Genomic DNA, 13,216 nt, shown 5'->3' with positions numbered 1-13,216 from the left:
AGATCTCAACCTTCTTAGTAGCTAGGATTTTAGATGTTAGCCACCTGTGCCAGGCTTTGAGACTGAGGTATTTATTTATTTATTTATTTATTTATTTTGTTGGTCATGGGGCTTGAACTCTGGCTGGGCCTGGGCACTTACCCTGAGCTCTTCAGCTGTACCACTTTGAGCCACTTCTGGTTTTCTGGTGGTTACTTGGAGATAAGAGTCTCACAGACTTTCCAGCCCGGGCTGGCTTTGAATCTCCATCCTCAGACCTCAGCCTCCTGAGTGGCTAGGATTACAGGCATGAGACATGATTGCCCAGCTTGAGACAGTTTTAATCCCTGGCCCAGTCTGATCTTAATCTTCTTGAACATTATAATCATGTACCACCATGCTCAGCTTTGATGGGTTCCAGATATACTTTGCACAATGATAGCTTGGATTGACGGTCCCTGGAGGGTAACCATTGGTGTGTCACTATGGCTTATTTCATGAGTCACTGAAGGCACTGTGGTATTTGTGCCTTGCTGAGTTATCTCTTTCTCACCAATGCCAACCTTTTTTTTTTTTTTGCCAGTCATGGGGCTTGGACTCCAGGCCTGAGCACTGTCCTTGGCTTCTTTTTGCTCAAGGCTAGCACTTTACCGCTTGAGCCACAGCGCCGCTTCTGGATTTTCCTATATATGTGGTGCCGAGGAATTGAACCCAGGGCTTCATGTATGCAAGACAAGCACTCTACCATATTCCCAGCCCCCCCAGACTTCTTGTTTAGCCTTTAGAGACCCAAGATCACTGTTTTGGCTCTTGGCAATATGGCTTGGGGTCAGTAGTTGCTGGCCTCTGAGGTTGTTGGAGTGCAACTTTACAGGTTTTTGAGCTAGCAGGTAATTATTACCTGATAAAAGTTGAATGAGCAGAGCCAGGCCCTGACCCAGCTGTTGGGATATCCTTGTTCAGGGCAGGGGCATAGGTCACTAGGAGGTCCCCTACTGTTAAAACTACAGACAACACTGGCACTGTGTGCACTGTTTTGGTGCCGGCACCATATCATATATTTTTCAAACATGAATTCTGTGACAGGCCTTTGGAGCAAATACTAGTAATAAGCCCAACTTCCAGACATGAAGACTGAGGTTTCCAGGACACATGACTGGAAGTGGAGGAACTGGCATCTGAGTGAGCTCAGTCCAGGTTGGTAGGAGAGAGGAGGAGCAAATTATAATCCCAGAGAGGGTGAAGGGTGGGGAGGTTATGTGTGTGTGTAGCCAGTTGAAGTGTTTTATGTGTGATTAAATCATCTTCAGTCCACTGATATAAATAAGTGGCTCCCTCTTCAATTTACAGATAAAAAAAAACAAGCTCAGAAGGACAGTGACTTGCCAAAGCTATTTGGACAGGGAGTGGCAGAGGCAGTTTGTGTGCTCTGTCCTATGCTATGTCTAATTCACCTTTTTGCAAGGAAAACAGATTTCAAACTGTGCCTTTAAAAAAGGCATGTCTGTTGGAAGTGTTGCTTTGGCACAAGTGGTAGAGGGCTAGCCTTGAGCTGAAGAGCTCAGGGATAGCACCCAGTCCCAGAGTTCAAGCCCCAAGACTGGGGGGGCGGGGAGGGGAAGGCATGTCTCCATCAGGTTCTTGGGGCTTATGCCTGTAATCCTAGCTGCTCAGGAGACTGAGATCAGAAGATTGCAGTTCAAAGTCAGCCCAGGTAGCCAAATCTGGGAGACTCTTATGTAAGAATTGAGTTCAAGCCCCAGTATCTACACACAAATTTTAAAAAAGATATGACTCTGGCTTCTGTTTGTGCCAGGTCCTTGAGTTAAGAAGTGCAGGGCTTGACTGGGCCCAAAGTGCTGTTCATGTCTGTATTGAAACATCCAATCTGAAATCTGCAGAGACCCAGGCAAAAATACTCTTTAAGAAATTTCTTAGAGGTCAGCATACTGCCTCAGAGAGAGAAGTTGGTATGTGAGGTCAGGGGATGGGATATGAGGATGAGAATAGAGGTTAAAGCTTGGCTGGGAACATTTTGAGAACTCACCAGAAAGGGGTTTGGGGTGGTTTTTATACTGGGTATCTATAAATAGAAACACCAGCATCAGCCTTGTTGTGAGTGAGGTGTCTCGTCCTTGAGAGATCTTTCTGTCCAACTCCACACTCACAGGGCCCTTCTTCCTGGAGCCCACAGGTAGAGGGCTTTGTTTTCTTGGTTGTCCCCACTGTTGAGAGGTCCTCACCTGACCTCCCCTCTTCTTGAATCAATTTTAACAGGTTTTGTTCTGTTTTCATAATGTATACTTCACCACATTCATCTTCATTTACCTTCTCCATTTATCTTCCCTGCCTCCCTCTCAGCTAGGCCTCAACAGAGCCTGAATAGGTTGTCATTCGTGTGTGTGTGTGTGTGTGTGTGTGTACGTGTGTACGTGTACACAGTACCGGGCTCAGGTCGCCTCCCCTGGCGCGGGGATTCAGGCTCAGCTATGCTTCTAACAGCTCCCTTTCTCACCCTCTCCCCTGGTCACCCGACCCGCAGGTAAGGCCAGGGTGGGTGGGGGGCCCAGGAAAGACCTCAGATGCACGCGGTCGTACGAGATCGCTTTACCTCCCTCCTTACCCGTGAAGAAAGCCAGGCGAACGGGGACCTCGGAGACGCTTCATGAGCAATCTGATTTATTAGGGCGGGGGCAAGGGCTAATGGTAGGAATGGACGAGAGAGGGCGGATTGGCCAGGGCGCTGATAGGCTACGAGCTTGCCATATGACCCCCTCATGAGCTAACGTCACTCGGAAAGCGCCAGGCCAGGGGGAGACTGGGGGCGCATGGGCTGGGGAGAAAGTTTGGGGGCTGTTCGCAAAGCCAGTTCTTCTGGTCCCGGACCCAGAGAATTGTGGCCTGCTTCCGCGTTCCCCAGGGCTGGGGGAAGGGCGGCGTCTGGGACGCGCTCCCAATGCCCACCCCCCGTCAAGTCCAAAGGCTGGGCCCCAACACACAGTGTGACAGTCCTGGGGTTTGAACTCAGGGCCTGAGCACTGTCCCTGAGTTCTTCAACTCAAGGCTAGTGCTCTACCACTTTGAGCCACAGAGCCACTTCTGGTTTTCTGGTTGTTAGTTGGGGATAAGAGTCTCACAAACTTTTCTGCCTGGGCTGGCTTTGACCTGTAATCCTCAGATCTCATCTTCCTAAGTAGCTAGGATTACAGGTGTGAGCCACAGGCTTAGCTGTTGTACCTCTTGAGCCAAAGTCTACTTCCAGTTTTTTGTTGGTTAACTGGAGATAAGAGTCTCACAGTCTTTCCTACCTGGGCTGGTTTTGAACTGTGGTCCTGAGATCTCAGCCTCCTGAGTAGCTAGGATTACAGGCCTGAGCCACCAGCACTCTTTTCTTTTCCTTCCTTTTCTTTCCCCTTTCCCTCCCCCCTTTCCCTCCCTCCCTTTCCCTCCTTCCCTCCCTTGGACTAGTGCTCTACCACTTAGCCTCTGCTTCACTTCTGGCTTTTTACTAACTAGCAGAAAGCAAACTTTCCCGTTGTAATTTTCTTGGTTGGGATGGCTTCAAACAGTGATTCTAGATCTCAGTCTCCTGAGTAGGATTACAAGTGTGGGCCACCAGTACTGGCTTCCTTCTATTTTAAAGTAGTTGAAGAGAATAGAATGAAGCGGACCAATGACCCCACTAGTCCTTTGACTTAACAGCCAGCCAAGCAGTGATGTAGTTTCTGCTTCATAGGCTGGAGAGAGCCAAGTGTCTAGCATCAGGCTGGAGCTGTCCTTGACCCTAGGGAAGTAATGTAGGCCATTTTGTGGGAAAATGGGCCACCTCCTCACATTGGTTTTCCTTTTATAGCTCTTACTGGCCCTATCCCCGACCCGAGAACATGCTCTGGGGGCTCAGCAGTGCTGTGCCAGGACTTGAAGACTGCGGTGGACTGTGGGGCTGTGAAGCACTGCCAGCAGATGGTCTGGAGCAAGCCCACTGTGGTGAGCACCCCTCCCGGGCCCTCCAAGCCCCTCCCTGGCTTCCCTAGACTTCTCTAGGTTCCCGTTACTCCTATTTCATGAAGCTCATCTCTTGCTTGCTGGTCTTTGTCCCCCTTGGTGACCTTGTATGAAAAGCAAGGTCTGCCATTGGATGTGCTCAATTCACCACAAAGTAAATGAAGAGAGAAGGCAAGAACCCTTTCCCTTAGGCTGTTGGTCTCTTGGTGGCAGATAGGATGAGGACCTCTGTATTTGCTGCTATGTATGGCTCACACTGCTTCCCCAACCTTCATCTGGATCCCCTTCCTACCTAGATGTAGGCCAGTGGGTCTGCACTGTGGGCACCTGGGCACAGCCCAGCCTTTGTCACTCAGTGCACAAAGTAGTATATGCTAAACTTTTTAAGTCTTAATATTTATTGTTTTTCCTCACCCCTCTCAACAGGCAAATCCTGAGCTTAATAGCTATAAGCACCCTGAGAAAGATACCACTGGTTTTCATCTAAAAGATGATAAATACAGCATGTTAATTTGTGAACCTGGGAAACAGTATGAGAGGATAACCTTGCATGCATTCTTTGTGCATCTTGACTTCCATGGAGACCCATCTTTGCTGCCTGCACCAGCAGAAAGCACAAGCCTATTCCTAGCTCACCCTGGGATATGCTGGCTGTCATATGGGACAGGCTGTTTTTGACAGGTTGGGGTTTTATTCTAAGCTTGTTGGTGACCTCTAGCATACCTTTAGTAAGAGAAAAGTTGGTTAAATAGTACTACTTTTAGAAATAGATTCTGAATTACTCACTGGGAAAATGGTTCGGTGGCCAAATCAACTTTGAAATTTAGGTTTTAATTTTCTTTTGGAATACTGCTTCCCTTTTCCAAGTTCAGTGTGTGCTGAGTGAGGACTTAGGGCTTCATTGATTTGGCGGTCTCAGGGCTGCCTGGGTCTCTTAAGTCAGTTCCCATGCATAGGATTACCTTGACATGGTCTAAGGGCTTGAATGGCTTTCTTGGAGTTCATTTGTGGATTCACAGCTGCCCCTACTCTCATCCAGACATATTAGCTCTTATCCATAGATCAAGAAGGGAGCCTAGGTGCATCTCCCAAAGAACTTTGAGAATCGACTAGAATTCCTGTGGTTTCTGACCCAAGTTTGTGTGCATTCACAGGGCATGGTTGGGAGCAGAGTGCCAGTGGGCGCTGTTGGAGCCCACTTACTGTTTGCTCATGGCTGCAGAGGCACTCACCTGGAATTGATTGCTACCATAGGCGCTGAGCACGTACCCCTTGCTCACCACCCCTGTCCTTCCTTGTGTTGTCTGCTAATGAGGCACCAGACTGTGACAGTGACCTCCTCCCTTCAGAGCAGGGAAAGGGCTTTTGGGGTTTGTAGCTATGTGGGGTGTGAATTGGATCCTTCGAATCCAGTTCTGTACCTGTCATGTCTTTTCCTTCTAGAAATCTCTTCCATGCAGCATATGCATTCAGGTCATCACCGCAGCTGACAATATGTTGAAAGAAAATACCACTGAGGTGAGCTTCTGGGGGCTGGTCGGGGCAGCCCAGGCTTTGCTTCCACAGAACTGTGGCCCTGGAGGGTCCACATAGGGCTAGCTTATCCTCAGGGGGTGGCAAATTTCTGAAAAGGGCCAAGTGGGAAGTATTTCAGGCCACTTACCATCTTCCACAGCTGTTTGTTTGAATTTGAGAAAAGATCTCATTGTGCAGCCGAGGCTGGCCTCAAGTTCACAGTCCTCCTTATTCAGCCTCCTGAGTGTTGATACTATAGGTGTGCACCACTGTGCCTGGCCACAGTCATTTTTATTTAAGAACACTTAAAAATGTAAAAGTTATTCTCATTCCAGGCTGTATAAGAAATAGCCTGGAGGCCCTAGTTTCCTTACCTCTGGACTAAATATTAAATACAGCTGAGATTTCATCTACTTTAGTGTGTGGCTATCAGTTTGGAAATTTCAGAATTCTGTGTGCCTTAGACTGGGTGAAAGGAGAATCTGCTTTTACTTGTTGAGCTGGTGGAGCCATAGGGAAGTGCTGGGTCCCTCCCATCCTTTTCCCCAAGGGTTAGCTGTTTTCAGGCTTCCCTATTCTGGAGTTACTAAGGGCTTCTTGCCTCTAATTCTGAACTTTGCTTTTTACTCTCTCACAGGAGGATATCCTTGGTTACCTGGAGAAGATGTGTGACTGGCTTCGCAACCCCAACTTCTCATCTAAGTGCAAGGAGACAGTTGACTCTTACCTCCCTGTCATCTTGGACATGATTAAACAGGAAATAGTAAGGATGGATCAGGGGAAACAGGCTCTTCCCTCTCAGTGCCTCCACCCCAAAGCAGGATGAGTGAAATGCAAAGTGTGTTCATGGCGGATGACGCTTGTCAAATCTTTAACTGATGCTTTGAGCACGCATAGAGTTTGATTTCTGTGTTGAATTAAGGAGTAACTCAGGGAATGTATTGAGGGATCCTTTTATAAAAAGCTCATTTTTTATTCACTAAATATGTATTATACCCAATCTATGTGCTAAAGTGTTTTCAGCAGTGAATGAAGAGCCAACTTGAAAGGCCCCCGAGGAAGGGGAGTGTTTGAGAAACTGTCCCAAGACAGGACCAAGGTTTGGTGAGGAAAGCCTGTCATACAAGTCCTCCTGGGCCAGGCTGAAGGGTTGTAAGTGCAGCTGGAGCCCTTAGAACACATGGCAAAGAGCAGAATGTCATGCTCAGAGGTGCTTTTCTACAGGGAGCTGTGGTGGAGACATAGCGGGTGGCCCAGAAGGTTGTGAAGTTGTTTGAAGGTATGGTGGGTGTGGTGGACATGGAGGGTGAATGCACTGACCTTGCTTGTAGAGAGGAGGTAGAGAATTTTGGAAATGTCTTCCAGGTCTCTGGGAAGATGGTGGTGGAATCATTTGTGCAAGTTGAAATGGAGGGTGGGTGGAGTAGCATTAGGATGAAGTTGGAGATGTCTGTGAGTCACTGTACAGTGTGACACCTTGTGCACCTCATGGAAGGTCCCTGGCACCAGTGGACAGCATTAACTTGTTGGGTGATTTGGCTGTGGCTCAGAACCCTTGGCCCTTCTCCACCCCCACCTTGAAGGAAGCGCTCATGATGAGCAGAGGTGACATTCAGGGGGCTGCTGTGTGTTGTGGCTGGGCACAGGGATTAGTGTTTTTTATACTGTTCTAGGTATATTGAGCAGTTTGAAGTTAGACAGCAAAGTTGCACTTTGTTTTGGTCAGTCATGGGGCTTGAACTCTGGGCCTGGGCGCTGTCCCTGAGCTCTTCAGCTCAAAGATAGCCCTCTACCACTTGGAGCTACTGCATCACTTCAGATTTTCTGGTGATTAATTGGAGATAAGAGTTTCATGGACTTGCCTGCCCGGGCTGGCTGTGAACCTCATTCCTCAGATCTCAGCCTCCTGAGTAGCTAGGATTACAGGTGTCAGCCACTGGCGTGGCGCCTGGCGAAGTTGCACAGTTCTTTTTAAGGGATTTCAGGACAGGGATTGCTCAGAAGCACCTTGTGGTCTCTTTTGTCACCTGTGAAGAGGGGAGTCTCAGCTGGCTTTTTTCCTTCACCAGGACAATCCTGGGACGGTGTGCTCTGCGCTCAACTTCTGCCAGTCTCTGCAGAAGCACCTGGCAGAACTGAACCACCAGAAGCAACTTGAGGCCAACAAGATTCCAGAAGTAGATTTGGCTGGAATGGTGCCTCCCTTCATGGCCAACATCCCACTCCTTCTGTACCCTCAGGATGGTGCCCACAGCCAGCCCCAGCCAAAGGTGAGTGAGTGAATGAGAGGGATGTGTGCATGACTGGAGGAGGAAAGGCAGTATACACTTCTGAACAGAAAAATTGAAATTAGTCAGTTCCCAGACTTAGCAGTTTATGAGCTAGCCCCCCTCCCCCCATCACCCCCAAGTGCTAAACACAAACTCTACCATAGGGCTAAAATCCATCCTCCCTCTGTCCATATTACCATAATGAATTCTTAGGAGACTGGAAGCCTAGCCTGGAGAGCTGCGGCCCTAGTGGGTAGGTGCCTTCTCAGGAGCCCAAGCCCTGGTCTTGGCACAGCTGCATCCTAACTGCCTTCTCCATAGTCTAGCGGAGATGTCTGCCAGGACTGCGTGCATATGGTGACTGACATCCAGACGGCTGTGAGGACCAACTCCACCTTTGTCCAGGGCTTGGTGGAGCATGCCAGGGAGCAGTGTGACCGCCTAGGGCCTGGCATGGCTGACATGGTGAGTGGAGTGGGCTTTGAAGATAGCAGGGGTAGGGGAGCCAAGAAAGAATGACCTTTTATTCCTGTGGTGCATGTGAAGCTCTAGCCAGCAGCTCAGAGGAAGGATTCATTCAGAGATTCCTTTCCAGGCTGCTCTAAGTGGGGACTTGGAAGTACTTTGTCAGTTGAATCTGGATGTCACAAAACTCTTGGGACAAAATAGTAGCAGACAATTGTCACCATATGTGTTAGAAGCATACTAGAACCACTTACAAGCTATCTCTTTAAAAGTGCGGCTGAAGCTGGGTGCTAGTGGCTCACGCCTGTAATCCTAGCTACTCAGGAGGCTGAGATCTGAGGATTGCAGTTCAAAGCCAGCCTGGGCAGGAAAGTCCATGAGACGCTTACCTTCAATTAACAACCAGAAAACCAAAAGTGGCACTGTGGCTCAAAGTGGTAGAGCACTAACTAGCCTTGGGATAAAGAGCTCAGGGACAGTGCCCAGGCCTAGAGTTCAAGCCCCATGACCGACAAAATAGAGGAGGATGAGATCTGAGAATCATGGTTCAAGCCAGCCTGTGCTGATAAATCTTTTTTCTCCAGTTATCCAGCAAAAAGCTGGAAGTAGAGGTCTGGCTTAAGTGGTAAGAGTACCAACCATAAGTGAGAAAGCCTGGTGAGAGCATGAGGCCTGGAGTTCAGTTCCCAGTACCAGTACAAAAACAAAACAAAACAAGTTGGCCGGGTGCTGGTGGCCCATGCCCATAATCCTAGCTACTCAGAAGGCTGAGATATGAGGACCACTCTTTGAACCCTGCTGGGGCAGGAAAGTCCCTGAGACTCCTATCTCCACTTAGCCAAAAGCTGAAAATGGAGCTATGGCTCAAGAGGTAGCGCACTAGGCTTGAGAGAAAAAAGCTAAGGTAAAGTGCCCAAGTCTGAGTTCAAGCATGGCTGATGTTGTCTATGTGTCTCACAATTCTAAGTGTGCTTCCACAAGAAAGGGGTTTCCAGGAGAGCTGGGTTGCACAATATTTACTGGGAAGCCTCCCTCAGTTGTATGGGCTCAGAAGCCCACTTTGTTAGCCCCTTACGTGGTTTCACTTTAAACCTTGTTCTCAGTACTAACCATGCTCATGAAAGGGATTTACTAAGCTGAAATGACAGTGCCTGGCCATGTGAAAAACCTGCCTGACTAGCATGCCAGGAAGACAGTTGAAATAAGCCTGTATTGTGGGCTGGGCAGCCTTCCTGGGTGGGAAGGGCTGGCCCTGGGGGAGAAACCCTGAGGGTTTCTCTCTATATCCACTTACTTTCTTTAGGGCTGGCAGTTGGTCACCAGTCATTTATCTTATACCAAGAAAGTTTGGGAAACTTGTAGCTCATTGAAGTATATTTGCTGTTGCTATTTTAATTATTTCATCAGACCTCTTGATTTTTCTCTTCAAGGAAGCATCAATTAGTGACAGGTGCAGTTCCTTGAGGGTTTACTGGAAATACCTAACTTAATTCAAACTTAATTCTACTGGACTTAAGTTTTATAACTCTCTCTGAGAATGAATAACTGGGCTTGAAATTAATCTAGGATTCCTAAGCAGCCTATCTTGTAGCTATATTCTCTAAATTGCTATAGAGGGAATTGCTGAATGACGTTGGGGCAAGTATAGGCCATAAATTGAGACAGAAAATCTAACATCCTTGTGTTTTCAAACACTTTCTTCACACAGTTCTTGTGGATGATAGGATAACCAAATCACTATTTTATCTTATTAAAACACATACCCATTCTACCCTAGGGCATTTGCTTGACAGTCACTGACTGGTCTTGTTGAAAATGGCTGGTTTAGGGGCTGGGAATATGGCCTAGTGGCAAGAGTGCTTGCCTTGTATACACGAAGCCTTAGGCTCGATTCCCTAGCACCACATATATAGAAAATGGCCAGAAGTGGCGCTGTGGCTCAAGTGGCCGACTGCTGTCCTTGAGCAAAAAGAAGCCAGGGACCTTGCTCAGGCCCTGAGTTCAGGGCCCAGGACTGGTGAAAAAAGAAAGAAAGAAAATGGCTGGTTTAGAGCTTGGTTGTAATAATGAGCTTAACTAAAACTGTTTCTGTCCTTCCAGTGCAAGAACTATGTCAATCAGTACTCTGAAATTGCTATCCAGATGATGATGCATATGGTAGGTGGTGGGGAAGAACCTTGCTAGCATTTGGGTTTGAAATGTTTCTAGGTGTTTACAAATTTATACATTTTAGCTTCCCCTTTTTACTTTAAGAGCATTTAATTGGGCCAAACTCTCTGGTTAGGAGACTTGGTTAGGAGACTACCTTGTGGTCTCAGTCTCCACACACACCCCCTCCCAGCTGATCCTAGGACTGCCCTGTGGTGGCCTGGAGTCTGTTTGCCTGTGCACGTGCCATCCATCAGATCGCTAGTGTCTGGCTATAATGCTAGGACCTGTAGAAGTAGTGTGCCCTGTCACCATGCCAGGCGGGGAATTGCTGTGGGGCAGCCTGTGTTTGGGATGGGGAGAGAAGGATCCAGCCTGACAAAGCTGGCCCTGTGCCCTGTTAGCAGGGTCAGCTGTAGTTGCTGTTTCAGCTCCAGGTCATGACATCTGATTGGGAGTATGGGTCCCAGGAGATGGAACTAGCTGGTCAGCAGGCACTGGCCTCCTCAGATCTAGTCTACAGGACCAGAGCTGGTCTCAGGTGCTGACTAGCTGCACTGACATTGATGGGTCGTGCTTGAGTCAGTCTTTCATACAGGGGTTTGCAAAGCCTACTACCTACATGCTTTGTAGATAGTTTTGTTGGAACCCACTGACCCTCACTTTGTGCTTCATCAGCAACCTAGACCTGATGGCTTGCAGAGCCTGGCAGAGTTACCTCTGCCTGCTCTACTAGCCTTTCCAGGAATAGTGGTTTATTTGGGACTATTGCTCATGCTCTGCCTTGTAAAAACATGTAAAGTCTGTTAACAAAGACATGTACCTGAAGCAGGTAGAAGGAGGCCTTTGGTGTGAAGTGACCTAGTGAAGTGCTTCCTCTAACTTAAACATTTTTCCTCTAAATTAAAACTTTCTCATGGGCTGGGAATATGGCCTAGTGGCAAGAGTGCTTGACCAGTATACATGAAGCCCTGGGTTCAATTCCCCAGCACCACATAAATAGAAAATGGCCAGAAGTGGCGCTGTGGCTCAAGTGGCAGAATGCTAGCCTTGAGCAAAGAGAAGCCAGGGACAGTGCTAAGGCCCTGAGTCCAAGGCCCAGGACTGGCAAAAAAAACAAAAAACAAAAAAAACCTTTCTCATGATAAATACTGTATGGCAGTTTTTTGATAACTACTGATAATATGTCCTACTTCAAAAATCATTTGAATTTCAAAAGCCCATCACTGGGGACCTTTATTGATATGAGTTTGTACTTTAATTGCCTATTCCCTTAAAGTTCTTTTGTCCACAAGTATGGAATGCGATCAGTCCCCTGTGTCTTAGTGTTGGTGTTGTTTCCAGGTTTGCCCTTGGAGTGACGAATGTCCTCATAGCCACTTACCTAGATCTGTGCCCATCCCCGACTTCCCTTAGTGATGCTCACTGAAGTTGCAGTTCCTAATAGAAACACAAGATGGAGGGCAGTGCTGCGGCAGCCCCACTATTGTGCTTTGGGAAGGCCGGGTAGGATTAGGCTTCGAGGCTGGTGTCGTCTGGGCCCTCACTGCAGTTTTTGATCATGGTTTAGTACCGGATTTAGAGATAGTGCACACACTAGATGGGCAGTGGGGTCTACCTACCCCTTGAGGACCCAAGTGGCTTTTGGGGTACTGCAGGGTGGTAGGAGCAAGGTAGGTTGCTGCCAGCAAACTGCCAGGGTGTCCCTTAGACGTTGTGACATCTGTGCACCTGGTTAACTGCCTGTTTTTAATTTTTCTTAACTGTTGTGTCCTTTCCTTTCTCTTATTTTCACCTCCGATTTCCTGTTTTTTTGTTGAACAGCAGGATCAGGTATGTGACAGAGAATTTGCTTGTAGTGATTTGCTGCTTCTAGTTACCTGCTTCTTTTTTTTTTGGCATGGCATGGTCAGCTCTGACAGATACAAGGAATGGTTGTGAAAGGCAAGGGTTGGTCTAGGCATCCTTCCCTTGAGATCTAGCACTTGAGGTATTGGGGGCCCATTTCCTCTTTTGAGGGCTGCAAAAAGAAGCCAGTGGAGTCTTGTACTCCGCTCACATGGCAAGCCTGTCTGTGGGCACCGTGAGAATGGGGAACTCAGTGGCCCTGAGGCAGCTCAGCTTCCTCCAGTGGAAGCCTGGCTCTCAGTGTGACACCTTGTGTCTGTCATAATGTGTATGGGCAGTGCATGACTTCATTGCTGGGTTTGTAACTCCAGAAATGCTTCTGCTGCATGAGCAAACTGGATGCAGACAGCCTGCAGATTGTGACTGCTGATCCAGAGAATTGGAAACAGTCTCTTGATTGGAGCTTCCGCTGTCTGGGTGGTGGCTCCTTTGGGATCTGGCACTCTGTGGACTGCACCTCAGTCCATACTGGCGGAGCCAGCAGAGTTGTCTTGAGCTCCTTTTGGGTTAGCATCTATCTCTGGGTTTACAGTTATAGATGTTTGAAGGCATTTTGAGGTCTCATGGGAGAAGACTTGAAATGTCTGATTTTTTTTTTTTAAACCTAGGCCACTTCAGGGAGTCAGAATAAAGCCTCCTGAATCCTTGGCATCTTTTTCTAAGAATCTTGCTGTATCTTCAGCCTCATTCTAATTCTCCATATCTTAAAGTGTGCCAAAGACAGAATGTCCCTTTCCCAGCACCCCAGTCTTAACTAGTCTAGCCTTCTTGGATGGTACAGGTGGACACTGCCACTGTCTAGCTTGCCTGCCTCCACAGGCCTGCCATAGTCCTGTTTCTGCCCCTGGCAAGCACAGTGGATGGAGGCAGACTGCCAGGCTTGCATTCATACTATGCACATGTCCCAACTATCATCCTCTATGATG

General features: G+C 48.0%; 1 protein-coding gene and 1 long non-coding RNA gene across 4 annotated transcripts in view; one reads left to right on the top strand and one right to left on the bottom strand.

Annotated features, from left to right (window-relative positions):
• Window positions 1-13,216, top strand: part of LOC125346430 (prosaposin) — a 30,660-nt gene that overhangs the window by 11,382 nt on the left and 6,062 nt on the right. The window contains exons 2-8 of one of the 3 annotated variants that reach the window (XM_048338972.1): window positions 3,833-3,966; window positions 5,428-5,502; window positions 6,137-6,262; window positions 7,569-7,769; window positions 8,091-8,234; window positions 10,335-10,391; window positions 12,210-12,215. In XM_048338972.1, the coding sequence (XP_048194929.1) occupies window positions 3,833-3,966; window positions 5,428-5,502; window positions 6,137-6,262; window positions 7,569-7,769; window positions 8,091-8,234; window positions 10,335-10,391; window positions 12,210-12,215 (743 nt within the window). Of the gene's footprint in view, window positions 1-3,832; window positions 3,967-5,427; window positions 5,503-6,136; window positions 6,263-7,568; window positions 7,770-8,090; window positions 8,235-10,334; window positions 10,392-12,206; window positions 12,216-13,216 lie in introns of all 3 variants that reach the window. The other 2 variants (XM_048338970.1, XM_048338973.1) reach the window with 2 other exon arrangements.
• Window positions 5,819-12,754, bottom strand: LOC125346433. The gene is made up of 3 exons (XR_007209931.1): window positions 12,743-12,754; window positions 11,032-11,034; window positions 5,819-5,950 (listed from the first exon to the last, which is right to left on the bottom strand). It is a non-coding gene; the product is annotated as an uncharacterized LOC125346433 (long non-coding RNA).

This window comes from Perognathus longimembris, chromosome 2 (assembly GCF_023159225.1).
Source record: "Perognathus longimembris pacificus isolate PPM17 chromosome 2, ASM2315922v1, whole genome shotgun sequence".
Lineage (NCBI taxonomy): Eukaryota > Metazoa > Chordata > Mammalia > Rodentia > Heteromyidae > Perognathus > Perognathus longimembris.
Note: the sequence above shows the minus strand (reverse complement) of the source record. Positions and strands in the feature narration are given on the sequence as shown.